Here is a 14,911-nt window from a genome sequence, read left to right on the forward strand (position 1 = left end):
AAACAATGGCCAAGCTAGATATAATTGAACTGTTACTTCTTGATTCAGTTTCCCCTTCTTTTCAACCCTAATTATGCTGTAGGTCTTTATTTAGGTTGCTCATAATTCAAAATTATACTTTAAAAAATTATTTTATTTTTTCATGGGCTGTGTGCCCACCATTTACTGTAGACTTACTACACCAGGAGGCAATATAATTCCATACGCGAAGGTTTAGAAACCAAAGCAATGTCCTATTAAAGTCAATGTTTCCTTAAACTGGAATTTGGTTTCCAAACCTATTTTTGCTTCTGATCCATGGAAAAGAAAATTGAACAGGATATAGAAGGAGCTGTCAATTCATTTACCCCATTTCAACAAATAATCTCAACAATCACTCACTTTTGCACAGAGACAGTGTATCACTTTTTTTGCCACAATTCAAGGTGACATTACACTTCTGCCAAACCCACCCAGCTCGCAATGATTTCCTGATCCACTACATGCTTGCACTGCCCTCCTCCTTATTTGAATATGTTACTCTTCTTACCCTTTTCAAGGCAACCTTCCATTGGAGTTGCATTCTCCAACCTCTTTCCCCCCCCTATTTAAATTAGAATTATCTCCCTATCCTAATACGGCACTCATCTAACCAAAATGCTCTTCCTTCCAAGTCTTCCAGTTCATCCTTATATTCTTCAATCCTAAAACACTGCACTGAGTAAATTCCTTCATAAGCATTTATCTGACCAATAGTCCCCTCCTCAAAGTGCTGTTCCTGGCTCCTCAACTCTCTTGTTACTCCCCCAAAATAATTCTCACAGCTTCACTCTATCTCCTCACAATAGTTTTTCCTCACATCTTTTCCCACCTCTTTCTCCAACTCTCTGCTCCCTGCAGCACCACTACTAGATTCATACATCCTGAAACTCTAGCTACAGCTGATAACGGATTGAAATCACTGCTCATTGTGATTACTTACTTTTGTAAGGGCCCCGAAGAATCCAGCACGAGTTTTAAGGATACAAAATAATAACGTTTATTTACTATAACAATATATACATAGCAGTAGCAGTAACTTCCCTTGCTACCTTCTCCTTCCTCCTGGTTCCTGGACTGGCCAGCTTATTTATAGTAGGAGTTTCTCCGCCCCCCTCATTGGGGAAGTTCATACTCCCATAGGATTGTGGGATAATCATTAGTCCCCAGCCAATCGTCAGTAGGCAGGTTATAACATCCCTCCCCCCCCAAAGTCCAAGGAATCCACCGTAGGCCCTGGCGAAGGAAGGCGTCGAACTCGTTTGGCCGCAGGCCGGACGCCATTTGCACGCGGCACTGGATCAGGCGGCGTATAACGAGACGGAGACCAGCGCTTCCGTGATGAACGGCGCGGTTGTACATCCACGGCCTGTGGACCCGAGGATTCCCCCTCTGATTCATCCTGTGTCTCCATCTCGGAGTCAGAGTCTGCTGCCTCCGTCATGTCAGCGTCTCTGTCCCCATTCGGTCCCGTCATGACCTGCGCAGGCTTTGAGTGAGGCACCAGTGGAAGATTTGGAGGACTACCTTCCCTTGTTTCTGGTCTTTGCCGCTGTTGAACTGAGCTCCGGGGGCGGGGAATCTTTTGCGGGGATGATCTTCTGGACCGGACGTGGTCTACATGTTTTCGCTGGAGACGACCCTGGGCTTGCACTTGGTACGATATAGGGCCCGTTTGGCGAACGATTACCGCAGGAACCCATTGGGCACCACCAGCAAAATTCCGCACGAATACTGGGTCACCGGGCGCAAACTGCCGAATCGGACGATGCTGAGACAATCCCGGTCCCTGCCGTTCTTGTGTGCGGCATACTTTTGCGCCAATGTCCGGGAAGACCATACTAAGGCGGGTGCGAAGTCTCCGGCCCATTAGGAGTTCTGCGGGAGCTACCCCAGTCACTGTATGGGGTGTGGTCCTGTACGTAAACAAAAACCGAGCCAGTCTCGTGTCCATTGATCCGGAAGACTGCTTCTTTAGGCCCCTTTTGAATGTTTGCACTGCACGCTCTGCCAACCCATTTGAAGCCGGGTGGTAAGGGGCAGTGCGGATATGGCGGATGCCGTTCATCTTTGTAAACCTAGCAAACTCCTCACTCGTGAATGGAGTGCCATTATCCGTGACCAGCACCTCGGGGAGGCCATGCGTGCTAAATGATAAACGCATTTTTTCAATTGTTGCGCAGGACGTTGTCCCCTGCATCTTATGCACCTCCAGCCATTTGGACTGGGCGTCAATTAGTAGAAGGAACATGGATCCCTGAAAAGGGCCTGCGAAATCTGCATGTAAGCGTGCCCAAGGCCGCCCTGGCCATTCCCAGTGATGTAGGGGCGCGGCCGGCGGAAGCTTCTGATGCTCCTGGCAAATGGAGCAGTTTTGGGCCACCTTCTCAATGTCGGTGTCGAGGCCTGGCCACCAGACATAACTCCGGGCCAACATTTTCATCTTGGTCACGCCCGGATGCCCATTGTGCAAGTCTGATAATATCAGCTCCTGGCCTTTTTCCGGGACAACCATACGTGTCCCCCACAAGAGGATGCCGTCTTCCACGCTGAACTCTGACAGCTTGGAGGAAAATGCCCGTAACTCGCCTGGGAGCGGTCTATGCTGCCCACCATACAGGACTATGTGCCGAACCTTTGACAGGACTGGCTCAGTCTGGGTCCACTCATGGATCTGTGATGCCGTGACAGGCAAGGTGTCCATAAAATTTAGGGTTGCGACCACCTCACCGGTCGTGGGGGTCGACATGGGGCCGGTCGATAAAGGCAATCGGCTCAGTGCGTCGGCATTTGCTATCTGCATACCTGGTTTGTGCTCCAGAGAATACTCGTATGCAGCAAGCAACAAAGCCCAGCGCTGGATCCGTGCAGAAGCAATGGGCGGTATCGGCTTATCCTCTCTGAAGAGTCCCAGCAGGGGCTTATGATCAGTCATGATAGTGAAATGGCGGCCGTACAAATACTGGTGGAAGCGTTTCACCGCGAAAACCACTGCCAGGCCCTCCTTCTCGACCTGCGCGTACTTCTTCTCCGCTGCAGTCAATGTGCGGGAGGCGAAAGCTATCGGTCGCTCGGCCCCGTTCTCCATCTTGTGGGACAGGACAGCCCCAATACCATACGGGGATGCATCACATGTGACGAGCAAAGGCTTTCCCGGATCATAGTGGGTTAGTAACCCAGACGACGACAATTGTTGCTTTACCCGCCGAAAAGCGGTTTCTTGCGGCTGACCCCAAACCCAGGTGTGATTTTTCTTTAGCAGCAGGTGTAAGGGGGCCAGCGTATTTGCCAGATTGGGGAGGAACTTCCCGTAATAGTTTACGAGACCGAGAAAAGAACGAAGATGCGAAGTGTCAGTCGGGGTGGGGGCATGTTGAATTGCACGCACCTTCTCTGCGACGGGGTGCAGACCCTCGCGGTCCACCCGATAACCTAGGTAGACTACTTCTTTTGCCTGAAATACGCACTGTGTGACGTAAACGGACTCCAGCCTCCGAAAGGCGTTTAAGGACAGCCTCCAGATTTTCCAAATGCTCTTGCTCCGACGTCCCTGTAATCAACACGTCATCTAGGTAGACAGCCACACATGGTAAACCTCTCCAAATGCCCTCCATAACACGTTGAAAAATTGCGCAGGCAGAGGATACTCCAAAGGGCAACCGTGTATATTCATACAGGCCCCGGTGTGTGTTAATTGTTACATATGGTCGGGAGGCAGGGTCCAGCTCCAACTGCAGGTAGGCGTGACTCATATCTAATTTTGTGAATGAGAGTCCGCCTGCAAGTTTCGCGTAGAGATCCTCTATGCGAGGCATTGGGTATCGGTCGAGTCGGGAAACTGTATTCACTGTAAGTTTATAGTCGCCACACAAGCGAACTGTGGCATCTGGCTTCATTACTGGCACAATTGGTGCTGCCCAGTCAGCAAAACGGACGGGCCTGATAATACCCAAACTCTCCAAACGAGTGAGCTCCCCTTCTACCTTCTCGAGCAAAGCGTAAGGCACTGGGCGCGCCCGGAAATAGCGCGGTGTGGCTCCTGGTTCAACTTGGATACGGGCTACGGCCCCTTTTATTTTCCCCAGACCAGGCTGGAATACCTCTGGGTATCGTCCTAGCACCTCAGTCAACCCTCCAGAAACTGTTTGGAGGATGTGCTGCCATTGCAACCGCAAATGGCGCAACCAGTCCCGACCCAACAGGCTGGGCCCAGGGCCACGCACTACGATAAGTGGGAAACGCCCCTCCTGGCGTCCATAGACAACAGGGGTCATTGTAGTTCCTGCAATGTCCAGTGGTTCCCCCGTGTAGGTGGCCAACCTGGCCTGTGAGTCAGTTAGTGTAAGGGTCTGTATACCCTGCTTGATGCGGTCGAATGTCCTCTGGGCGATCACGGAGACCGCTGCGCCAGTGTCCAACTCCATCTCCAGCGGGTGGCCATTGACCCGTACCGTCACCTTAATGGGGGCCACACGGGGTGCTGCCACACAATGCAACTGCAGGCAGTCGTCCTCCGTCTCCACGTCCTCAGGAGTGGTCGCCGCAGGTTCATCCACATGGAAGGTACGGCCTCTGGGCTGGTCCCAGTTACGGCCCCTGGGCTGGTCCCAGTTTCAGTCGGAACGACGGCGCCTCTGGCGTCCCCAGGACCGCCGTCCGCGACGGTGTCGGCGCCTACAAGTCTGACACGGACATGGCTCCTCATCCATTGGCTCTGGAGAAGGCTCCCTTCGGGGAGGAATGTCCGATGGCCACTGGCGCCGGTCTGGTCGTTGCCTCGCCCAAGGTACCGCAGGAGTGCGGGGGGACGTTTTTGGGCGGAAAGGGTTTCGCCCCAAGGCATGCACTTCCATTCCCTGTAGCCCCTGTACTCCTCGCTCTCTCGGGACAAGACTATTTGTATTGCCTGTTGAAAAGTCAATGTTGGCTCCGCTAACAACTTTCTCTGGGTGGCCGCATTGTTAATACCGCAAACCAAACGGTCGCGTAACATTTCTGACAAGGTCTCACCATAGTCACAGTATTCCGCAATCCCGCGTAGCCTGGATAAAAAAAATCGGCAAGGGATTCTCCAGGGGTCCTCTCAGCGGTATTAAACCGGTAACGCTGGACTATCGTGGACGGGGTTGGGTTAAAGTGTACCCCACTATATTCACAAGTTCGTCAAACGTTTTGGTGTCCGGTGCAGCTGGGTACGTACGGCTCCTAATCACCCCAAACGTATGCGGCCCGCAGGCGGTGAGCAATATGACCACCTGGCGCTCGTTTTCAGTGATATTGTTTGCCCGGAAATAGTAACGCAACCGTTGTGTGTACTGGTTCCAGCTTTCCAGCGCAGCATCAAAAACATCCAAACGTCCGTACAGAGGCATGGTATAATAGAAAACAACTTCCAACCTGTATCCAACAAAAATCCAGGGAGGTGGCTTCAGCAGTGTAGACAGCTATTCACTTTTACCTTCGTCGCCAGTTTTGTAAGGGCCCCGAAGAATCCAGCACGAGTTTTAAGGATACAAAATAATAAAGTTTATTTACTATAACAACATATACATAGCAGTAGCAGTAACTTCCCTTGCTACCTTCTCCTTCCTCCTGGTTCCTGGACTGGCCAGCTTATTTATAGTAGGAGTTTCTCCGCCCCCCTCATTGGGGAAGTTCATACTCCCATAGGATTGTGGGATAGTCATTAGTCCCCAGCCAATCGTCAGTAGGCAGGTTATAACACTTACACAGTATGTAGCAGCATCAGTTATTTACGACAGGAATGCCAAGAGTTTAAAATGGTTGAATCTATTTTTTTCTATGACCCCCACCTCCCGAACAAAAGGAGCTGCCTGGCAGAATCGACGAAACCTGCACATTGTTATCTCTGGGGAGCCACTAATGACCACGAGAGCTATGCAAAGGCCAGCTGCATTTCATAACCTTGTCTGGCCAACAGAAATCTGCTCATCTACTTTTTATGGACTGAACATGCTAGGGCAAATTTCTGCGTTGGTGGGTAGGTGCCAGTATTGTAGCTGTACTGGAACAATTTGGTAGCAGTGTGCCTAGTTATGAACCACAGAGATTCAGTGATTTTGCTGCGTGAAAGGCCCATCTGAGTAATCTGGGGGGTTATCCCAGCTGTTAGAAAAAGCCCCTCAGCCTGCACCTTGCACAGACTTCTCATTCCCCATCCATGAACATTCAAGGCAGCTCATGTCCCCTCTACCCACCCTGCGCTGGCCCTTCGTAGTGTCCATGCCAACTTAGTGCCAACTCATGCTAACCCATGAATCCCCACTCAACTCCATGGTCCTTTGGAACCTATATGGCAATTCATGAAGCCCCGCCCACCACTCTTTGCCCTCATACTCTACATGCCAATTCACTCAGTATCCACATGACCAAACCCTCAGAGCCATGCTGAGATGAAATAATGTTCCAAGTGTCTCTTGATGACGTCAGTATTTTATATTTGCTAAAACCCCATTTAATGCAGCTAAACCCTTACAAATATTTAATCCCTAATGAAAACAATCATTTTTATTCATGCCCCACATCAATAGTTTTCAAACTAAGTGGAGCTGTTGATCAAACTATGAACTGATAGGCAACCAGTACGATAACGATAGGTAATGGAATCAGTCAGACAGCATCAATCCTGCAATGAAATACCCGAGGGCCAAATAAATCGATTGTCCCTTGACAGCCTGATATTTCCAAGTTTATCCACCTTTTTACCCACATTCACGTCTATTTTGCAATCACAAAGGGTACCTTATCTCTCCCAAAGTGTTCCTTAGACCTATCCAAAAGTGTATCTCTCCAAACGACTTTGACAGCTTTATATCTCAAACGTCTAAAGTCCACAGATCAAAGGACAGGATTCTCCCCTACCTGGCAGGGCGGGCCATTCCAGCGCCGAGGAGTGGCATGAACTACTCCGGCGTCGTGCCGCCCCGAAGGTGCTGAATCCTCCACACCTTCAGGGGCTAGGCCCGCGCCAGAGTGTTTGGTGTTTGGCGCCGGGCCAGCCGGCGCGGAAGGGCTTGGCGCCACGCCAACCGGCGCCGAAGGGCCTCCGCCAGCCGGTGCAAGTTGGTGCATACACGGGAGCACCATCGTGTGCTGGCGTCATCCCAGGGGGGGTTCTTCTCTGCACCAGCCATGGCGGAGGTTGACAGCGGCCGATGAGGAGGGAAAGAGTGCCCCCACAGCACAGGCTTGCCCGCGGATCGGTGGGCCTGGATCGCGGGCCAGGCCACCGTGGGGGCACCCCCCGGGGCCAGATACCCCCGCGCTCCCCTGAGGACTCTGCAGGCCACCCGTGGAGCCAGGTCCCACCGGTAAGGACCTGTTGTGATTTACGCCGCCGGAAACGGACGGTCACTCAGCCCATCATGGGCCGGAGAATCGCTGGGGGGGGGGGGGGGGGGGGGGGGGGTCCGCTGCCAGCAGCCGCTGACCGGCGTGCCACGATTCCCGCCCCCGCCAAAACCCCGGCACCGGAGAATTCGGCAGCTGGCGGGGGCGGGATTCACGCCGCCCCCCCCCACCGATTCTCCGACCTGGTGGGGGGTCGGAGAATCCCGTCCCATGTTTTGCACATCCAGTATGAAAATTGTATCTGTTTGAAGGCAGCTGCACCCATGAACCACGGATGTAGAAACCACAACCAACCCCCATTTCCATCACCACCCACTGCCCAGGCCAGGGGTGAGATTTCTGGATCCAGGGACGGGATTTCTGGCTAAGGGCCACGGCCCCATTTTTGGATAAATCGGAAACACGCTCCATCTCAGAAAAAATGCGGGCCAGTTTGATAGGTCGAATGCTTTTTCCCCCAATTCACTTTCCTCCTGCGGATGTAGTAAACTTATTCAGAAAAAATAATCCGACCCAAGCAGATGATTTGTTGGCACACTCTACAATGTGATAATGATGGATCATTGGGAAGTTATCAATTATTATTAACCAGATTTTCTTTGAATTAGCACATTAGAAAACTGCCAAATTAAACTGCGAAGATGGAAAGAAAACTTACAATACAAAAAGGAAAATTCATTGCAATGGCACATCCATATCATTGTCACAAGTTTCATTTGCATCACTAAAATAAATGCCCACTGCAAAACAAGTATATCGAAAAATGTCACACATGCTGCTTAAACATTTTTTGAAAGCCTCCCGCAGACAGGGGCAGATAATGCAATTGTTGCCACCCAGTGCACTGAAGTGAATCAGATGCCAGTTATGAAGTCAATCCAAACAGAGCTCCAGTCACCAGAAGCCATTTTGGATGCTTGAGAAGTTCAGAACGTGTAAACTCTTGCTGCTAGAAGACTCTCTTCCAATTGTAAATCACCCTTCAGCTTTCCCCAGCGTCCATATCTAGCAAGAATATGTAATGTTTCTGTTGCAGTTGAAAGGAGGGATGGATAGGGAGAGGTAAAGGTTGATCTGGCAGCAAGTATTGGGCAACCAGCAAGCCTACACTGAGATCCAACAACACAGCCCCCAGTCCCATAGTATTCCAACTTGTCAGGAACCAAAATAGGATCATATTACTGCCCTGGAGTCTTCAATGTTTAGTTACCTGCAAACAAATCCTTTGTATTTCATACATCGTTTTGCACATTGTTCAATGGTGTCCATTCGTTTAGACTTTTGTGGCTGAGATCTTTCGACCAATTTATGCCCAGGAGTTTTCAGAAAATCATGAAGGGCATTTTTTCTTGTCGTCATTGAATCAACTGATGAGAAAGGGAAAAGAAATCTATGAATATTGAACTAATTGAAAGTAAGGTTTCCATACTTTATGTCAAATGCATCACTGGATACTCACAGGGTCTCTACAGCACAGGCTTAAGCTCCACTACTTATCAAAAATCTGATCAACTTTAAGTAGTGTATTAAATTTATAAGGCAGAAAGCTGAAATAAAATAAATTTCCATTTAAAATATACAACTAACAAGTTTACATTTTTGGGTGCAGGTGTAGAATCCTCGTATGCTATCAGCCAATCAAACCTGTGCTGGAACCCTCCCCAACACCATTACCATCACCATGCGCCATTGAGTCTAATCCCACAGTTCTGTTTATTCCTAATGCCCTGTAATGATCTTTTTCTTCAAGCAGTTATTCTACTAAAAGATTGAATGCCTGGGATCTGCTTTGAGCAGGGCTTGTGGTAAAGAATTCACCCATGGTGTCTAGAATTTTTGTTCCAAAGTACTGCACTCTTATTACTCTCATGGAGCATTGGTATCTACCTTTTTACAACTCTCACAAGGCCATCCATTACATTTCTCCATTCAGGAAGTGTTTCAGCTTCTCAAGAACACACAAATTAGGAGTAGGCCATTCAGCCCCTCATGTCTACTCCGTCATTCGTTAAGATCATGACTGATCACATTGTAGCCTCAACTCTGCCCCCTTCCTCAACCCTTCACTCCCTTGTCAATCAGAAATCTCTCTTCAGAATTTAGATCCCTCATCACTGGTAATGATAGATCTGCCCTGCATCTTTTCCATTGTATTTTTACATTCTTCCTATGATAGCATGTCTACAACTATGCATTATGTCAACTGTAGCCGTGATTTTTAGTAAAGATTTAAAATTACATTTTTAGTTTTATATTAAAGTCAATTTAGCAGTAGGGACAAAATCAAGAAATAAGTTGTCCTTTTTTTAAAAAATATAGCCATATACAGTTGTAATTTCAGTTTCATTGGTATGAACATGAATGCTCCCTATTTGTGGTGTATTTCCTTCCTTTATACTACTGTAATGTAATATTTTTGTGTACTGAATTGCATCTGCCATCCAGTTGCCCAGCCTGCTTACTATTCATGCCCCCTTGCATTGTGTCATGACAATTTGTCATATAGTCATGATCTGGTATCAATAGCACAAGTTCAATGTTGTTTCCTCAATTCCCAAGTCCAGATAACTTTTATAGTGAATCAATTATCCCAGCAGGGATCGAGGAGGCAGTAGCGGTGTTGTCACTGGACCAGTAACCCAGAGACCAAGGTAATGTGCCAGGGACCTGGGTTCATATCCCACCAGGACAGATAGAGAAATTTCAATTCAATAAAAATCTGGAATTAAAAGTCTATGATGGCCTTGAATCCATTGCCAATTATCGTAAACCCAACTGGTTCACCAATGTCTTTTAGGAAAGGAAACCTACCATCCGGGAATGGCGTACATGTGACTCCAGGTCCACAGCAATGTAGTTGACTTTTAACTGCTCTCTTGAACCACAGAGTTCAAGGAGCAATTAGAGATGAGCAATAAATGCTGGCCCAGCCAGTGATGCCCACATCCAATGAATAAAAAAAACTTTTTATCTTGGGAAGTTTCCTTATCCTGCTCTTTTTTGATCCTTCCAAATATTGCTTCATTCATATGATTACATTTCCCTTGATTCCATCTTTGATGTCCGACTTTATCACATACATTTTGAAAATTTATATGAACCAATTCTTCATGTCTACCGCACATCTATTTTTTCTGTTCTATTTCTTCAAATATGTTCCACAAGGTTGATCATGTATAACCTATCTGGGCTGGCATGGTGGCACAGTGGTCAGCACTGCTGCCTCACAGAACCTGGAACCTAGGTTCAATTCTGGCTTTGGGTGACTGTGTAGAGTTTGCATGTTCTCCCCATGCCTATATGGGTTTCCAACGGGTGCTCCAGTTTCCTCCCACAGTCCAAAGATGTGCAGGTTAGGTGGGGTTAGGGGCATAGGGTGGGGGAGTGGGCCTTGGGTGCTCTTTCAGAGGATTGGTGCAGACACGCTGGGCTGAATGGCCTCCTTCTGCACTGGGAGGAATTTGATGGTGTGACCATCTCTGTGTTTCTCCAATTGTTTACAATATTCCACTCTGTTATTACTTATCTCTGGTAGCTTGCCAATAAATGAACATCTAACGCAACAGCTTGCAATAGTTTACATATACAATTTAAGGTAACCCCAGATCATCAAGTTGTTTTCCCACCAAATTACTGCAATCTGTATTTGTCCTGGAAGAGATAGCTAACTTGAAGATGCTGATTATCTTTGAGTAACTACTACATACTCATTAAACATTATCTTCAACAGTAACAGGACTGAATTGTGACAAACATTCCCCACGTTGACAGAGACAGCATAACCCATCAGCGAGAGATTCACACGCAGCATCCAGTTTTTTGGGAGATTGAGGTGCTGGTGAAAAGGTATATCAGTTTACCCCCCAATGTTAATGATGTGGGCAGAACACACAAATAATTACTGTCTTTTACCTGTGAGGTTAAATTGTAAATCCAGACTTAAATTGTAAAAAAATGCAGCACCTTGCAGTCATCATGAAGTTACTTCTGATGATCAAGAAAAAACATAAACACCTTTCGTCGGCCAGTCCTACTGAATATAAATATATATATTTATAAATCTGCACATAACGAAAATGAGAACAGGGACCCCACCTGAAACATTAATGTAAGCTTTTAGACTCCGGTGGAGCTGCTGTCTATTCCCCCCCCCCCCCCCCCATTTGTTGCGATAGTTCCAATTAGAGGTGTGTCGCCTGTGTTTTCTCACAACTGATCGGCACTCTTCATCCTTCGCTTGTGTCAGGAACCCTGAGGCCAAGAGAAAGCATTCAGCAGGACACGCAGAGCAGCCATGGCTTCCAGAAATTGAACCTTAGCTGCAACAACAGACGTGGCTATAAAATCTTGTACCTCAGGAAAATAAGCGTGAATTCATCAACGCACTCAAACATTCCCTGCAGTAAACTAAAGAAAAGAGGGTTCTGTCATGGGTCACTGCAGCTTCAAATATCAAACTTAGAATTGGTTCACGGGGCGATTATGAGGAAACAATGAGTTTAGGAGATGAGCTGGATTTTCTTTCAGGCAGCCAAGTAAACTCAGAAAGAATCATGAAGTTAAAAATGTGAAAACTTGCTTTCTGGGAGGAGTTATTAGCATATTTTTGTTTGGGTTTTATTCAGTTTTAACTGTTTCTCGGTCAGCAATCTTGCTCGCCGTGGATTAATGGTCACCCTGCAGAATTAAGCAATCACCAGAGTATTACTGCAGGATTTGTTTGGTCTCGGTTTCAACTACACATCATTCCTTTATTGACAACGGCTCACAGACAGATTTGCTGCCAATCAGGGTTGTCCACCAAGTTAAATTTAATTAATTGTGCTCCATTACGGAAAAAAACATCTCACCAAGAGGTAAAGGGGTCAATTTGAATGCCTTGTTTTCCTCACTTTTGAAGATACGATTGGGGGTTGGGGCAGCATATGGTGGGAGGTGACTGGTAAGGATCAACAACATCTAAAGAGTTAAGGAGGAGCTATGGAGGGGGATGTGGGTCCAAGTAATCCTTATTCAAGTCCCATCACAAGGCTGCATTTCTGGCACAGTGGGTATTTTGCTTTTGAACATTAATGTTCACCAGGAGAAAACTCTAACCTTTCAATTACCGTTAATTATTTCCAGGTTATTCTGCACAGTGTCTCCTCAAACATTCTGCTTTAAAACAAAACAGGCACACGGAAAATAAAGTAAACTGCAAAGAAAATGTGGAAACGCTCTTTGCAATTATATTCCCATTACCTTTCCAATTTCTAAATTTTCAGACCTGTTCAACAGGACTTCTTTGTGACCCAGACAGAAAAGTGGTTAAAAAAAAATCTCAGCGCAAAATCCTGCCCCAATAAACCATGACGTGTCACTCTGAAGAGAATGATCAGCATTTCACCCAGAAATTCCCCCAACAGGACCTGAGCCTCTCGCGTTGTGACTGGAGGGAGAATTAACCCAGGGCGAGGAGGACCATTGTACAATATTATACTGTGGCGCGCGATTTGCAGGGGGTTTAAATAACCTCTAAAGATCGAGTCACTCCAACCAACCTTACTGAAGCGCTGCTAACTGCACAGGGAGCCGTCCGCTCTTTTAAAAAATAAAGTGTTAACTCCTTCAGGAACACTCAACTCCTCCCATCCCGGTCCCTAGGAGCGCAGAACAAAATGTTGTTGTGCTGCCTCCGCTGTCAACGTGCACTAAATGTCCTCGAACTTTCCAAGCTATCCACAGAATGCTCTTTTCAGCAACTTTCAGCCCGCACCGGGACACGCAAAATGCCAAAGCATCAAACCTGTGGAGATGAGGGCGGGGAGCAACAGCGCCAGCCTGATTGTCCCCAGCATGTTGGTCAGCGATGGATGTGAGCCGGTGGATGCTGCTCCCGGGGTTTTATGCTCTCCTGGAGTGTTTGGGAAAACATGACTGGGAAGAGAAAAAAAACTTCCCGTTAAAAAAAAACTGCTCTCGTGAGGTCAACCAATCCGATCACACATTCCCGCCTCCTGAACCCCCCCCCCCCCCCCCTCCCTGCCTTAAATCATCCCCCTCACCAATCATGATGCTGCCAATTGGCTTGGAATATTTCAATCTAACAAAATTAGGAAGTGAAGAGCAGGGTCAGATTACTGCAGTTTCAACGATTCCCTGATAATCTGGATGAATGGTTTCAATTGACCTTTGAGGCTGCAAAACAAAAATGTACAGTTTTCAATCTGTGGCTCCTATTGATATCACACCTCACAATTCTTCACCAATAATCCAGGAACAATACCTGTGCTGAATAGCTCTTTGCGTCATCCGCCACTTGGTGTAGGTATTGGACTAAAGCAGCGACGCCAGTGAATTTACCTCATCCAAAATTGATTTACATTATTCAGACTATTTTAAATACCTAATTGTCTACTAATGGCGTTTGCAATTTCAGTTAATTCCTGCAACATTCCAATGTCAGACTTGATTCCAGAAACTGATTTAATAATCTTAATACACTGCAGCAGATAAATGGGGAGGAAAATTGGACTCTGACCAAGCACAATGTACATCTGGTGCTGCTCAAATCATTCCAATTGGTGACACTCAAAGTCACTGTAAAACTTTGCAAGTCCTGTATATAGTACCCTGGCCAGAGACTCAGATTAGCAAGATCCGGGAATTTATTTTTAAACTTGTTACATAAATTCTGATCCAGAACGATAAACCTGCTATTGACTGCTTTATTACAGCAATGCAGATGTCCTATGACCCAGCTGTGACCAGTGGAGTGCATTTTCAACTCTCAATGTAGTCAGAGCTGGATTTAGAATTTTTGTAAACCTGTAGGCCTCATGCACATTCAGGGCCCTCTTCATATCCCTCAACTAAATAACCATCATCCCAATCCATGAAAATACACAGCTGTAGTGAAATCTACAAAATGTTCACTGACCACAATGGTTGGATGCTGTTTTCCTGCTTAACAATGATTTGATGCCCCAAGTTTGTTAGAGGCTTCTACCGAGGTACCCATATTTTGCAGGGGTCCCTGGTGTGATGAATTTAGGAAATTATTACATGGACACTATTATATATATATATATATCTGTTGCAGTAATATTGTTAAAGAACCTAGATTAAGCTTCCGAAGATCAGTGTCTGCTAAAGCTGCAAATAAGAGGCTGTAAAAGGTGAGGTCATGATTCATTTTAACCATTTATCTGTTTACAAAAAGATGCCTAATGGAACTTTGTTATGGTTGCTGGAGATTCCCTGGAGAGTAGATAATTTGAGACATTGTCCGGGGTTCTCCGACCCTGCGGCAGGTCGGAGAATCCCCGGGGGAGGCGCGAATCTCGCCCCGCTGCCGGCTGCCCTATTCTCTGGCGCCGTTTTTTGGGGGCCAGCGGGATTCCCGCCACGCCGGTCAGGGGCCGTTGACAGCGGCCCCTTCGGCGATTCTCCGGGCCCCGATGGGCCGAGTGGCCGTAAGGTTTTGGCCAGTCCCGCCAGCATGAATTACTCACCTCACGCATGGTGGGACCTGACAGGTAAG

The 14,911-nt window shown here is 47.3% G+C and overlaps 1 protein-coding gene across 2 annotated transcripts in view; it reads right to left on the bottom strand.

Moving 5' to 3' along the window:
* The window catches only part of LOC140387975 (hepatocyte growth factor-like), a 74,879-nt gene extending 61,584 nt beyond the window's left edge, over positions 1-13,295 (bottom strand). For both annotated transcript variants that reach the window (XM_072471396.1, XM_072471395.1), the window contains exons 1-2: positions 13,175-13,295; positions 8,600-8,756 (exon numbers count right to left, since the gene is read on the bottom strand). In XM_072471396.1, coding sequence (XP_072327497.1) covers positions 8,600-8,756; positions 13,175-13,226 — 209 coding nt within the window. In that variant the 5' untranslated portion in view covers positions 13,227-13,295. The remainder of the gene's footprint in view (positions 1-8,599; positions 8,757-13,174) is intronic.
* Between the last annotated feature and the right edge of the window lie 1,616 nt (positions 13,296-14,911).

The sequence above is a fragment of the Scyliorhinus torazame genome, chromosome 13, assembly GCF_047496885.1.
Source record: "Scyliorhinus torazame isolate Kashiwa2021f chromosome 13, sScyTor2.1, whole genome shotgun sequence".
NCBI lineage: Eukaryota > Metazoa > Chordata > Chondrichthyes > Carcharhiniformes > Scyliorhinidae > Scyliorhinus > Scyliorhinus torazame.